The sequence below is a fragment of the Prinia subflava genome, chromosome 4 (genome assembly GCF_021018805.1).
Source record: "Prinia subflava isolate CZ2003 ecotype Zambia chromosome 4, Cam_Psub_1.2, whole genome shotgun sequence".
Classification (NCBI taxonomy): domain Eukaryota; kingdom Metazoa; phylum Chordata; class Aves; order Passeriformes; family Cisticolidae; genus Prinia; species Prinia subflava.
In genome coordinates, this window is record NC_086250.1 from 34,442,736 (window position 1) to 34,458,308 (window position 15,573).

The 15,573-nt window shown below is 34.9% G+C and overlaps 1 protein-coding gene across 1 annotated transcript in view; it reads right to left on the bottom strand.

Moving 5' to 3' along the window:
• PTPRQ (protein tyrosine phosphatase receptor type Q) overlaps positions 1 to 14,205 on the bottom strand; it is a 131,427-nt gene extending 117,222 nt beyond the window's left edge. The window contains exons 1-10 of the mRNA XM_063396413.1: positions 13,001 to 14,205; positions 12,233 to 12,368; positions 10,920 to 11,174; positions 9,727 to 9,944; positions 6,185 to 6,371; positions 5,771 to 6,055; positions 5,199 to 5,483; positions 4,316 to 4,585; positions 2,944 to 3,204; positions 154 to 284 (exon numbers count right to left, since the gene is read on the bottom strand). Of these exons, the coding sequence (XP_063252483.1) occupies positions 154 to 284; positions 2,944 to 3,204; positions 4,316 to 4,585; positions 5,199 to 5,483; positions 5,771 to 6,055; positions 6,185 to 6,371; positions 9,727 to 9,944; positions 10,920 to 11,174; positions 12,233 to 12,368; positions 13,001 to 13,153 (2,181 nt within the window). The 5' untranslated portion in view covers positions 13,154 to 14,205. The remainder of the gene's footprint in view (positions 1 to 153; positions 285 to 2,943; positions 3,205 to 4,315; positions 4,586 to 5,198; positions 5,484 to 5,770; positions 6,056 to 6,184; positions 6,372 to 9,726; positions 9,945 to 10,919; positions 11,175 to 12,232; positions 12,369 to 13,000) is intronic.
• Between the last annotated feature and the right edge of the window lie 1,368 nt (positions 14,206 to 15,573).

Below are 15,573 nucleotides of genomic sequence, written 5' to 3' on the forward strand. Positions count from 1 at the left end.
ACAGAACTACTTACAGAATTTGTTCATCATATATAAATCACACATTCAACTATTTTAATGGAAAATAAAGCTTTTCATTTCTGACTACTTCACAGAGGACTGACACATAGCTGCAGTGTATACCCACTGCAGGTGGTGCTCTACACAGCATACCTTGAAAGCACTTTCACAGTTAGTGCAGGTCACCTCGTACTGCTCGAAGTCTCCACCAGCACGGTCCCAAGAGAGCTGTATTGAAGTGTCAGTGACGTCACCCTCTCGTACATTCAGGGGAGCTGCCAGACCTACAGATGAACAGAAAACACCTCTCTGCTCAATCCCAGGCATCGTTCAATCTAACACTTTTCATATCTACTGGGGACATATAAAAGTGAAGATAATCAGTAACAAACTAACAGAGGGCAAAATCTGATCTCAGGCATGCAGACACACAGCAATTCCAGAATAGAAAAGGAAAAAAATTAGAGAAAGAAAAAAGATATAGAAATGCCACTACTTAAGAAAAATTGCTCACGTTTTTATCTTAAAATTACATGAGGTTTAGATTACATAAGGTTGAAATTACATTTCTCCCTGTTGGAGTTGATGGCTCCATGGATCCTCCACAGAGAGTGAGAAGTGCAGGGATTGAATTAAAACCTTTAGAAAAATTAAAATATACAAAGCTACACACACATAAAGTAGAGATTTAAGCTTCAGCTTTAAGCTTACCGTAAGTGCCTAATTGTTAGTGTAGAAGTTCAGAGCTTCAGGCCTAGTGATAGAGTTTAGACATAACAAAAATAGAGTAGAGTACTGTTTATAATTTTTGGTATTAATTTTGCACAAAGAAGTTAAAATTTCTCATATATGCTAAGATAGAGTTTTTATGCACAACAAGAATTTTTACGTTAGCAAGATAGAGTTTTTGCACTAACAGATATGCTATATGTGTAGGGTTTTGATACTGCTTTTTGTAGGTTTTTGTAGTTTTACGAACTTAGAGAATTGCACCTAGGTTGGGTAGTGTGCAGATAAAGATGTGAATATACATTTGTAACTTATGGATAAAAAGCCTCTGGGTTGGAAGTGAAGGGATCGATTGATCAACCCGATCTATCAATCCAACCTCCACCTTCTGCAGCCTGGGGAAGGAGCCCTGCCAGGGAGTCAAATGGGATTCTAAAGGTACCACCTATTGTAGTCTTTATTGCCCGGGATCTGGGCCCTGGGGTCCCGTCCCTTCCCTTTCCCCCTTGTGGCATTTGCCTGGAACTCTGTTCAGGGCTGCGGGGACTCTGCGAGGGTTTGGGACCCCAGGACCCCCTTCCTGTCCCTGCGATCCCTGCGGCCAGGAACTCTGCATGGGATTCAGGACCCTGGGACCCCTTCTTGTCCCTGCGATCCCTGTGGCCAGGAACTCTGCATGGGATTCGGGACCCTGGGACCCCTTCCTGCCACTGTGATCCCACAGCCAGGAACCCTGCTTGGGGTCAGGAGTTGGAGGGTGTTTTATCCTAAGGCTGGAATGTTATGTTAAATTCCATGTTAAGACTACTGTTTATTCTGGTATTTTATTTCTGAAAACTTTATGCTCATAACCGCTCATTTAGGACTCTCACACCTTCAGATATATGCTTGCATGTAATAAACAACTTTAAGACTTTAAAATGTTCTTGGACCTTTAAGATCTATTAACCTGTAGAAACGGCCTCGGCACTCCCTGAGGACAGAGCTGGCACTCCTAGGTGGGAAAGTTCTCTAGGGCGAAGTTAATCCCTCCAATAGCACCACCACTGCGGTCAGAATGCACCTAACTTTTGTCAAAAGGCTCAGCAAAACAGAATAGATCAGGCTAGACAAATACACTTTATCCTTCCTAGTATAGTCTTGTTAGGTACAATTCAGATCACATTACAGGAGAATTCCCACTCTTCTCTACATCTCTTTCATCCCCATCACAGTCATTTTTGTCTGGAATATACCAAAATTTACATTTTTTCTAAGGAAAACTGTATACATGTGAGATGTCAGGATTTTTATTTCTTCCAAATTTTTGAGGCCTCAGAAGAGACAGAACAAGACTACGTTTTGTAAGGCAGCTTCCTACTAAATTAAGGAAATGCTGTCAAAAGATTGATTAAACCCAAAGTTTTTATTAAAACTGTATTTTAAGAAATATCAGCTTTCAAGGCTTTCTTTATTTGGGAATGATTTTTTCTGTCTTGCCCTTATTCTCCTCTTCTTTCTTCCTTACTTCTTTAGATCCTATCTCAACTTTTCCTTCTATAATATTTCTATTCTGAAAGAAACAGAACAGAAAAGGAATTTCAAAGGAAAAAGATAAAATAGGAATGGAAAAACTTATGGAAGTATAAATACAATAAAAAATAGGAAAGCAAAACCACACAATTTTAGCAGGCATTTCTAAACATTTCTTAATTTTCTATTAAAATTCTGTTTTTAAAAGCCTTGCTAGAAATTGTCCTGTCCACTACAATTCTTTTAATGACTTTGTGAATGAATTTATTACCTTGGAGGACTGAACACTTTTATTATTTGTATAAAGATGCACCAGGAGGAATAAACTTCATCATTTCAAGGCACAGAAGTAACTCCATTGATACTCATTTATTTGTTTAAAATAAGTGGTCAAAATGTGTCTTGTCTCCCACAAGGACAATAAATTAATACAGCCTAGATTCCTGAAATGCTTGCTAGACATTTTATACACAATATAAAAAAACACAATTTAGCCAATTTAGAAATTATAATGGATTTTTATAGTCTTGTTTAAAAAACAGCTAGTGTTAGTACAACTGCCAATTGCTTATATAAATATATCAAGATAACTTTTGAATAGCATGTCTTTTCTATTCCACTGAAATAAAAATAAAGTTTGAAAGTTTAAAAAATCATGATTTTATATTGTTTATCAGTTTTATCAGAACTTCACATACTCACATGTTTTTACACCATTTATACAGTAAAAGGAACTCAACATTTTTCCACTTTTTGTGAAGACACAGAAATCATATTCTCTTCCTGCAGTGAGGTTTCCAATTGTTATTTTACCATCACTTTTTAAAATGAAAGTTGCATTAGGTCCTTCTCTACTTGTAACATAAATGCCATCAAATATTCCGATATCAGGCATGCGAACAAACAGCACCACAGCATTGCTGTAGAGCACATAAGGAACTACAATTTGAACAGGCTTGGGCTCTAGAAGAAAAAAAAATGCCACGTTAAATCAGTTGAAAATAAGTTAAGTGAAAACCACATAATGCATCTGATGCAATTGCCCTGAGAAATACTCCTGCTGAGTGCAAATTAGCAGCTATCATAGCATGTCATTGTTCAGAAACAATAAACCTGAACTTTTAACTGTTTTTTACCGGAATTTCCTTCTCAACCACAACTGCACCTAGAAGTTAAGCAAGATAACTGGAAAACTATACAGAAATGTAGATGTGGCCAGGGAGATAGCCATGGAGAGTGAGGTGCACTTGATGAATACAACATTGATGTGTTTAGTTTGCTTTCCTTACAGTTGGCTCTGACAGCTGTGAAATATCCCATCTAGAATTTTGTCATCTGTGTCGTGAATGAGGTATTAAATCTAATCCTATGTAAAAAAATCTGGAAAAGACTTGAGACTCTTACTCTCCAAAATACTGAAATCATTTAGAAAGAAATGACAATGCAGCATTTCATAAATCTATAAGCTGACAGCTTCAGCCTTTATATACCACATATATAAGTCAATCCTGCCCACTCCTTCCACATACGCAAAAAATTTATACTGCACCAAAAACATTTCAACATTTTGGTAAACCCTTCCATAAACCCTTCCCTATGGATGGGAAAGATGCTTTGACAAACAATGCAAAGCTTTTATTTTTAGCTATTATTACTTCTAATTCTTTCCTAGCAGCCTCTCACTAATGGTGGGGCAATTCTTTCTCACAGTTCTCAGAACAACTAGTGTATCTCCAAAAATCAATCATTTGTTTCAATCATTCCAATATTTTCCTATTTCAATGCAAATCAACGATTCATCCAGCTTCCTCTGCCAGCGGGAACAGGATTTCCAGCTGCTCTTCCCATCACAGTTACCACTAGTTCCAATACGTTTTCCAAGGCCGCACTGTCTTTGTAAAAATTCTTAAATTTACTGTTAACAATCAAGATTGGATCTCTACATTTCATATTTAAGTTTTGATCTTTGGTTATTTAGCAAATTGACTTGATCCACCAAATTAAGGAGGTGATAGCAACAATAGTGAGACTGAAGTGTGTATTATTGTCTGTATTTCCATAAATAATATCTTACTTAAAGTGCATTGAATGGTCTTCAGTTCGCTCATAGTTCCATTTTTCACACTTGCCACTGCTATTTCATAAGCCATTCCAGGAGTTAGGTCATCAACCTTTAATTCTTCTTTATTACTTAATAAAAACTTTTTGATTTCACCGATGCCTGAATTAGGTTTCACTTGAATGTAGGACTCCTGACACTCTTGAGGCAGCTTCCAGTGAAGTATTACACTCTCTTCTTCTACATCCTCAGGGTGAATGTAAACAGCCGTAGGTGGACTGACAGCTTGATCAAAGAAAGAGATGTCAGTATAAAACCATACATCAAACTTACTATCACTTTACAATCACTTTCCAATAATGACTCTCGGTTTGTTTTTTCTTCTAAAATGTCACAATTTAACACCTAATGATTCATTTGATTATTTCTTAGAATAATTTGTGTGGCAACTACCTGTTACAGGTAGATTCTATTTTCTATTTTCTCATAACAAATAAGGACTCATTTTGAAAGCATATTCCATTCCATTGGATAAAAAGGTATAAAGGAGTAAAAAGATGACACAGTCTGCCCTAAGAAGTTTGAGAAATCATGATAATGTTTTAACTTTGCTAAAATTAGAGGTATAAACTAAATCAGAATTTCTCTCTCAGGATATCACTTCTTTATTTCATACTAATGTGCTGTAAGTAGATAAATAAGTAAATAAGTAAGTAAGTAAGTAAGTAAATAAATAAATAAATAAATAAAGGGATTGGTGATTTCAGAATTTTGGAAGGTTTTGAAGAGTATCCCAACAATCACAATCTGACATGGCTTTAAAAATACCTCTATGCCTTGTATTTTCAATTTAAACTCTGTCTTGTTAAACAAAACAACTAGAAAATGGATACATCACCTGTTGTGATTAATATAGGCTTCTCATGGCAGCTTACAGTGCCTTTCTCTGCTACATTCTGTAAATATAACTGGTATTGATGATAAGGTTTTATATTTCCTATGACTACTGAAGTCTTGCTTTTTTCAACTGGTAACTGTTCCCAGGTGTTGGTTTCAGTATCCAATATGTTGACCAGGTAGTAATGAAAAGAAGCATTGTAAGAATGCTGTAGAGGCTTCCATTTTAAATGTATTTCTGCAGATGAAACATACGTGGCCTCTAACTTCTGGGAGTGCAAGGGCCCTGTTGAGTAAGATTAGGAACAGAAATATTACAATAGTTTCTCATGCCTTTCACTGATAACTGTGGGGTGTTTTCCCGTGTCTGTTTGTTTGTTTGTTTTAAATAGAGCCTGAAAACCTAACAATACATACTTACATACAGGCTAAATACTATTTGAGAAAATCTAACAAAGCACCCTTGACAGTGAATATTGATAAACAGAGAATGCAAAAACAGTGCAATTAAAGGGAAAATATAAAAAATATATGATTATCTGGTTATTACTGCAATTTATTTTCATAACTTACTTGTTTCTACCTTCAGAATTGGACTTAAGCTAGTCTGTGCTCCTTCTGGGTTTCTTGCTGCTAATAAGAAACTATAGTGAAGGCCTGGAGACAGCTGCCCAATTTTTGTTTTAGTTGTATTCACAGGCAAGTTCAGAATGTGTGGTTTCCACTGATCAAAATAGTACTTAAGTATAAGTGCAAAGCCTGACTTCAGCCACGTTTCCACACTGCTCCACACAAATACAGCCTCAGTTGTCTTGACATCATGCACATCAAACATGAAGTTCTCTGGTACCAGAGGTACTGAAAAAGAACACAAAAAATGAATAAAATTATTAAAACTTTTATTTTTATATTTGTATCTTTGAATATAAATTTAATCAGTGCAAGGATTTTAAAAATAAATGCAAAATATTGAAAAAATATAGTTACATTCATATTCACAAATATATGGCAGCTGTACATAGCAGAAAAATCCTGTGAAGAAATAATCTGGGCCAGTGGGATCTCTCTGAAGGGCATAGCAGTCAGTTTGATTTTCTGGTATCATTGACAGAGATGAGATACTGTCTTTTAGAAGATAAGGAGATCCATCTGTCCACAAGAGCTGACCTTCTTCCTAGATTGAAAAAAATGGAATTAAAATTCAGTTTTTTTAGATTATATTTATAAATTATTAAGGTTTCTCTCATTGCAAGTGTATTCCTAAATATCCAAAATGTATGTACTTCATTTATACAAGTTAATTATATAGGTCTATTTTTAATAAAGGTTTCAATCTAAAATTTCAACCCTTCTACTACAAAATATTACAAGATAATAATATAACATAGCATAATATAAGCCACATGAGTATGTTTCATCATTACAAACAAGGCTTTAAAAATCATTAATCAAATAACTTAATCATATTGCATGGATAATTTTCTAAAGAGTGCATTCAGTTAAAAAAATCACTCAGTCAAAAAAACTCATAAATTGAGTCTTAAAACAAAAATATTTAGCTGAAAAAACCATGGCTATATTCACAATCAGATTAGGAAATACTCCCTTTCACCCTTCTGTTTGCTGGTTTCTCAGCTGTTAGGACACTCACTCACACATCACTCCAGGTTTGTAACCTTTGAGGTATTTTCTGGTTTTCCAGCAGAGCTCTACAAACACTAGGGTGGGGCAAGATGATATTTGGGAGGAAAGATTCTTGCAGAATCTGCTGACAGCATTGCAGGGCAGAGCCCTCCAGTGGGACACAGGCTTCAGTCTACACTGACATATTCTAACGTCTACAGGGGATTCACAGAAAACCCAGAACATTTAGGCATGGCATTGGGGCACTCTCCAGAGGTAAAAGAGCCTAAGACCTAGCCAGTCTGTGGTCATACGGGCTAAGTGAACGTTTTAAGTACTCCAATGGAGAAAAGTTCAGGTACTACCATCATTTTAAGTCTTCTGTTGTTTATTCTTTTATTAAAGATGCTCAGAAGAGGGGAGACGGAGGAAAACCCCCTTTTTTTTTTCATTTCCCTGAGAAAATGATAAATCAATGTTTGTTGAGAATAAATCTATTTTTTCAATTTATTTGTTGTATTGAAAAAGTAAAATAAAATATTGTGATATTTTCTACTTCCCAAGGGAGCAAAGTATATTTCCAATGGTACAAAATACTTGGACTTGTCTTTCAGGAGGACTTGTGCATTTAGTCTGCCATTTCAAAAATGCTACACAGATCAATGCATATCTGTTTTTCTTTTAAATGTACTGATCTTCCTAGACACTAGAGTTAAGGAGAGGCACAGGAAACCAAGGGATAGTACAATGACAAACCTCTGCAGCAAGGCTTGCAAGTAAATGCATAGTGAAGTCTCTTTGGCTACCTTTTGCACTTCCTAACTGAGGAGCTGCACTGAGTGTCAGGACAGGCATGAGGGTATCACCAAAGCACTCCACTCTTTCATGCACTAACCTACACCTCCAGGGTCTCTGTTGCATTCCACAGAATGATCACCCTCATCAGAAAGGGTTTGAATTCAGATACAGATCAAAGTAGGGTTAAAGAAGGACAAACTGTGAGAATACAAATACTACAGAACTAATGCTGCTCACAGTGCTGCTAATTTTTGTCAGTGTCACAGTACTCGGCAGTTTTCCTAAGGCTGCCGAAATCTTCTGAGTAGGTTATAGCCCCAGCTTTAACATCCTCAGAACTTACTTCCTTTTTAATTTCCTTTCAGCAAATATTCCAAGTCCTGGGATTCTTGGAGAAAAATAGAAAATTTGAAATTTCTTTTTGAAAGCAGAGATTTACCTTCCTAATGCTTCAAATACAAATGAGAAAGTAAAAATAATTGAATCTGCAATTCAAATCTCAGATTTTAAAGAAACCCTGCAACTCATACTGTATGTCCCATGATATTTGAACTCCTGAGGTAAGTGCAATTTGGTGCAAGTATCTGGAATTCTCATAAGATGATAACAGATGACAACAATCACATTTCAGATTGAAACATATTCAGACAGCTCTTGAACACACTAATTAAGTACAAATATTTAGGAAAGGAGTTCTTGTAAAACAAGCATTTTATTATTATGCCTTGCTATTCTTAAAACATGGTTCTCATCTAGTTCATTTAACTGACTGACTCCCACAAACATCAAAATGCATGTAATGATTGAACACTTGGCTAAAAGTCAAATTCCAAACTGACAATTGACTCATTCCTGTGTAACCAGAACTTAAAAAACCACAACCTTCCAGTACTCTTTCCAACTTGCAAAAATTATAATGCTTCTGACCTTATTTCTAAAATATCCAGTTAGTTACAAGGAATATCACTAAAGTGTAAAACTTACAGCAATTTGAGAAGTGGCTTTGGAGTTGTATTAACACAATAATATTCCATGTAAAGTGCATGTATTAACAAAATAATATTACATGTAAAATGCATACATTCCTAACTTTTTTTTGGTTAGTTAGTTAGGTTAGGTTAAAGCCTAACTGGTTTTACTAACCAGGATGGTTACAGTGCTTCTCTAACCTAGAAAGATTTGTGTTTCTCCAGTCTACATGCTATCCCACTTTGACTTGTTTGTGTAGCCTCATTATTTAACAGAGTCTGCAAAAAGGAATTTCTCTATCTCTATGACATTTGGTGTGACACTTACCACTCCTGCTCTAACACAAAGTTTGCTTTGGTTTTACTATTTTCACAGTAAAACAATTTTACCAAAACAATATTAAAATTAAATTTCAGGGTGCAGATTTTTTCAAACAAAAACCACTGGCTTTCTACCAGCCTTCTATACTCAGCACAAAATAAGTTTTCACTAAATCAAATCACAGGAGCCTGATCCCACATTTCTGGCACAGTGCCTCCATCTTTCCAAGAGCTTTCCCAATACTTTCATTTATGTCAGTAGTTCTTCCCAAACCACACACACCACACCTCACCAAATGATTTTGTAGTGGCGGATGTGGCATTAAGAATTTTTCACATCCCAAATACAAGGAATGGGAAATACTTTACAAGAAACACCTTGCTCCAACTATACTGGATAGATCTCACTAATATCAACACTCAACATTTCAGACCTGCATCAAAGCTGACAAAGTCAATCCCAGACTTCAATAGCAATAATAACAAGTGTGTAGACTGAGATTTAAAATCTGGTAATGCAGCACCACCCACAGGCAAAATAATATCCGTGGGAAAAAACACACAAAATTACAGGTTGAGTATACACTGTGGGGTTTCTTAGAAGAATATGACCTTCTAAATATTTTCAATATTTCAAATGGGAAGAAACAATGATTCTTCATCTAATTACTAATAACTATATGAACAAATAACCAATGTACTGCTTTGCATTTTTTATTCCAAAGGATTGGCTTCTCTATTTCAAAATTCTCCATATCTGTATCCATATCTGTATCTGCTTCCAAATCTGTAATAACAAAGATGATAAAATATACTGACCTTAAGGTCATTAAGACCTGTCCATAACATGATTATTCGGCTAGTTTTCTGGAGATATGACAACACAAACCCACGTTCCTCTTCACTCCCTATGTCAAGAAGATGTGCCCCTTGCGAAGAGGTTTCACAGGTTTGTTGTGCCACCTTCCAGGGCTTGCTCTCCTTACCCATTCGGTAGCAGCTGCTCTGGAATGCCACCCACCCTTGGGAACAGGTGCCTGTAAGTGAACAAGGACAGGATTTTAAAGATATGCTGCATTACTCATGGCACTGGTGCTGATTTCTTATAATTTCATTATAATTTCTTATAATTACAGACATTTTTAGGACAATAACATTTAATTAAGTCATCATTTCAACCCTCAAAACATTCAGTGATTATAAACCAAACTCCTTTAAAGTCCTGAGTGTTTTAAAAAAATCTGGTTGACTGAATTAAAAGCTACAACTGCAACCCAGTGAAGAAAAAAAAAAGGATCATTAATCTTTGTCATACTCTAGAAAAGAAATTAATTTTTAAGTTTAGTTTCTATGATTTAATTTTTTTAATTATAAAAACAAATTTAACAATTTGCTTTTAATATCTTCTTGAGTTTAGGAAAATAATTATTTCCTTCAATTTGATTTTATATAATCCTTTTTTTTGTGTATTATTGTGTATTTTGTGTATTACATTATAAGAGTAGCACATTTAAAGGAATGAGGACACACAACCAAGCCATAATATCCTCAGAATCATAACATTTCTAACAGAACAGCAGACCTAAGTTTGCCACTCAGCAAATCCCATAATTTTGAATGCTTCAGAAAGTGTCCCAAATTCTTTTTAAACTCAGGATTTTCTTTGTCTTTTCATTAAAACTATATAGCAAATTCAATCCATACACTCCAAAAATTACAAGGCTTAAGTTCAACATTAACTTCACTCTATATTAGACTGCAAAAATATAGTTAAAATATCTGCACATGTAAATTTGAATTCTTGCTCCTAAATTACTAAGCATTGATTAGAAATAACCTTCCTTCCTATGTCATTAACATTCAATTTATTTCCTCTTTCTAGAAATAGCGTCCATATCTACTAAAATACCTAAAACAGAATACAGGATTTTTACAATTTACTCTTAACCCCTCTAGAAAATATGCAGTACTAACTTGCATTCACTGTGACTACAAGAAACTCTAATATATACCTGTTTCAGCTTGAATATCCAGTGTTTGAGACACATTTACAAATTCTGGATATAATTGTTCAAATACAAACGTAAATGTATAAATGGTGGCAGGTGTCAAATTTCTCCATACAAAGAATCCACTGGGTCTTTTTATAATCTGAGAAGTACCATTCAGGAAAAGAGAAACTGAAAATTCTTTGATCATCATACTCCAATTAAAAGACACTGTAGTAGCTGTCACAAATATTTTGATGTCATTTTCTGAAATTCCACCTAGTAGACAACAAAAAAAATACTGTGTTTGCCACAAAGAAATAATTAATTCAAAGTTTTATTTCATCAGTATTATTACTTTTTTTCTTTTGAGAAGGAATGAGGGATAGTCCCAATAGAGAAGGAAATGTAGCATCATTTAAGAAAGTCATATTTTCCTTTATTTACATGGTATGTTAACTTATGTCTGAAGCAAGCAGAGATAAAAGTGCACACTTCCAGGAGTGTTTTCACAGCAAAAGTACATATTTAGATAGAATATCAGTGAAGTAATAGACACTAAGTGCAGTAACACATTAGCAGCATAACCACTTCCTGTAGGTTGCTGAATGATCTTTCAGCAGTTGATGGCTCCTGCAATGCTTTCAACTTACTGAGGTTTTTTTTCCCAGCTATGTTGTTTGAATTCAGATACAAGTCTGTATTCCAAAGCTGTGCAATAGTATGAGCTTGCAATGTGTACAAAGGTAATGCCAAACTATTTTAATTGGTAAAGTTAAGATTGGAAAGCCTCTTCATTCTGGTAACCAGTGGGGCTTACAGTCCTGAACGGATTTACAGCTATAAATGATATTTTTATAAATTCAATGGCTGAACTCATACATTCTAATACTGAAATTCTGTCCCAGGTAGTCACAATGCTAAGATCTTCAAGATACTTATTAACCCTATTTAAGGAGGGACTGTTGCAAAGTTGAAACTTTTTTTTAATTTCTTTAAGACAATGACCCTATGTTATTATGAAATTGCCAGGCTTTAAGTAACTTTTTCCATGGTCCTCTGTTATAAATTTGTTCTCCTAGAATTAATGTAGTATAGCAAAACCCTTAATATTTAAACTCTCACAAACTTGTACATCAGTCTCATATTTTAGAATTGTTGCACTAACCAAACACATTATATAAAATTAGTCCTTCAATGCTTCATAGTTGAAAACATATATCAATGCAAAGTTTCTAAATACATGAGTAACCTCAGGAACTGAACTCCTAATTTTTGATCTTCAGTATTAGACTAAATATTAAGATACCAAAATATTTTTGTGTTACTTGACTTACGTGTTTTAAATGATTTTACGCTCAATATTTGGCCATTTTTCAGGGATTCTATTGTGATATCATACTTCCTATTTTCCTCGAGCAGAACTGTAGTACTGACAGGTTTCTGTTCAAGTTTAGAAATGTTTTTTACATTCTGCAAGGTAAAGGAATTTCTGAATATAGTGAAAGTAATAAAAATACAGTTTATTAGTGATCTATGAAGCTTTTAGAAGGAGAGCTTGTATAGCTTCACATCAAACTTGAGGCTGCAGTTACACTGTAAAATATCCAATGCATTTGAAACAAAGCCTGTTAGAAATCACATTAATAACAAACATCTTCATATTAAAATCCCCATATTTTCTTTAAATTCCTGAACATCCTGTGCTCAAAATAAGAACAATGCCTTCCCACTGAGATCTAGGGGTAGTGTCTGTGCATCCCCTGCAGAAGTTAAACTCCTCCTTCAAACCACAGTACTTTGAAGAACTTGCAAATTCTTAACTTTGAGCATATGACCATCCATCCTTATTCAACAGGATACTCAAGGGTCTTTTGAGTCCCACTGGCTTCAGTAGGACTCTGTAAGAGTGCAAATAAATGACATGAATTTAAAAATCCAATACATTTTTTCTGAATTTTCTCTTTATTTGCTATTTTTCTTTTTTTGTTTTTGTTTTTGTTTTTAGAAACAACAACTCAAACAAACACATGGTGCTAATAATTACTGCTACCTACAGCTTAAATAACATGGAATAACTTATTGCTCAGATTGATAAAATATACTTTTTGACTGAAAGCATCTGCTTGCTGGTATGTCAGAATATAATAGTCTGGATCCTCTTCTCTGGGCAATTCAGTCCACTCCATCAAAACTATTCTAGCAGGTTTCTTTGCTTGGTCACACTCTACACACTGTGCACCCTGTAACACAAACATACATGAGTGCAACTTAGTACAAAACGCAGCAAACACATCTCTAACTAAATAATTAAACTCTGTCCATTTTAATTAATTTTACCTAGAGCTTGTCAGCTACCAATTGTTTGTGCATGGACCAGTATCACCAGCTCTACTGTAAGAGACACAGTGAACTCCTAATATTTTACAAGTTATGCAGGTACAGGTTCTAGTTTTCTTTCTCTCTCCAGAGGTGGAAAAATCATGTCAGCTGACCCAAATATGACAGAAACCTGTTGCATTTTATATTAGAAACAATGTCAGAAATTTCACTTGCAATGTTCATACTGCAACCACAATTACAGGCAGTCAGGAGCTGGAGGTCTCATCCTATTCTTACATTACACGTTAAAAACTTTAGTGACATCACTTTCAAAATTCTCAACTATTTCCGAATAATAAACAACCACTTCCAAGAGGTAAAGAAAGAATTTATTAAACACCTCCTTAGCAATCTAATTTAGCCATGGCAATGCAAATTTCATTCAGCACTTCAGCTTCTTGCAGAAGGGAACTCATTCTAGAAGCAAGTCTTCTGCATTTTTGACACAATCTTTTTCACAGTTTTACCTGCCTTCGAAGGACTTTGGCTTAACACATCAGAGAAGGAGCTTCCTTCTCTGAATTTCATTTTGAACCAGAAACTTACGTGCTTCTTTGATCTAGTTTAAGATAAACCTGAAACAGATCTAACATTCAAAGAAATCAGTGGGTGTGATGTCCATGCCTATCACAACACATTTATAAAATACTGCAGCTCTGCTTTTTGTGGTCCATTTTTGCTTTCTTAATGAATTGAGATGACAAACAAATGTCATCTTGGCAATGAACTTAAAATCTAATTCAAAAAACTAAACCAAAATAAAAATCAAATATGAACCCCTAGGACAATAAAATAAAAGGAGTTTTTTTATTGTATTACTTTGTGTTGTCCTGTAAAGCAATGTACCATGCATAAAAAACAAACAACCAACCAAACAAAAACCTCCCACCAAACCAAAACCATAAAAAGCAAAAAACTCATTTGTTTATTTTTTTAAGTATAACTTACTCTGGAATTCAGTTTGGCTTAACATAACTTCCTTTAACTAATGAATAAATAACATAACTATAAATCTATCAATATCTCAGTGTTCAGGGTTTAGATTATACATTGAGAAGAATAAACTTTGTAAAGCTTATAAATCTTTTAAACTCTATAAATCCTTTACAAGAGTTACAAGAGGATATATAGCACCTCTGTAATGAACTGACATGGATTTATTGATGGCATACACAAAAGTTTTTAATGAATATTTTAAGGAAAATTTTCAGATCTTTAATTCAGTATATTGGGTGTATAGCTGGCTTGCATTCCTTGAAAACATAATCTGCCTAGCCCAGACAATTCAAAGGGTAGGAAAATCTGATTTTAAAGATAAAAAAATATATATTTGGCAATAATTGAATTAACCATTTTTAATCATTTCCCACCAGCAGCAATTGTGTGCCATTTTAATATACAAAAGACATCATACTTAGACTAAAAACCAAGAAGTGTATTTTCAAGTGCACTCAGAAATTGTTCCATGCTTATACCTAATGAGAGGGATTTAGAATGTTCCTTTTTGTTGCCAGCACCTTGCCATCACTTCTTAAGCCCTTATCTAAAGACTGAAAAAATAAAGACAAAATTATTAAATTGACCAAACAGACCTCAGGTTCAAATCTATCTTCAGGCTAGCTAAACTGGAGCCAGGGAGACCTAAACAACAAACAACAACTTATTGACTTTTGCCATCAACTGTGTCTCAACATAAGACTCAAGTAGGCTTCTCAGTCTGAAAAAGAGGCACTTCAGGGGAAAAACAGCAGAGATCGATAAAATCTTAAGTAACCAAAAGGGTGCAGAGATTGATTTTCATTTTCTCTTCAAGTACAAGCACTTTGATGGATGAACCACAGCTTGTATGCTCCAGATTTAAAGAAGAGGGGAAAAAAGAAAATTATTCACAAAATAAGTAGTTTATCTGACAAGGCTTAAAATGAGTACTACAAGTTCCAAGGGGTGTCCGAGGAGGTCCATTCATGTTTGCAGAAGTTCAAGTTCATAGAAGAGAGCTACAATGAAGCTCAAAAATGGCACTGCAAATACACCCATCTCAAGAAGCCCTTAAGATGCAAATGGTGGAAAACTGACACAGTGTAGGTAATTTTCTTACACTATTCTTACAGTCTTCCCCAGGAGTCTGCTCTTTTACCACTGTCAGAGGTATGATAATGAACTCATTAAAGCTTTTCATTCATACCATACCTGTCTAAGAGGTGACTTAAAGATCCTGCGATCTCTTACTTCTTCTGGGGAATAACATTAAACCCAAAGCAGCAGGCAGTAAAGCAGATTAAAGATCTCAAAACAG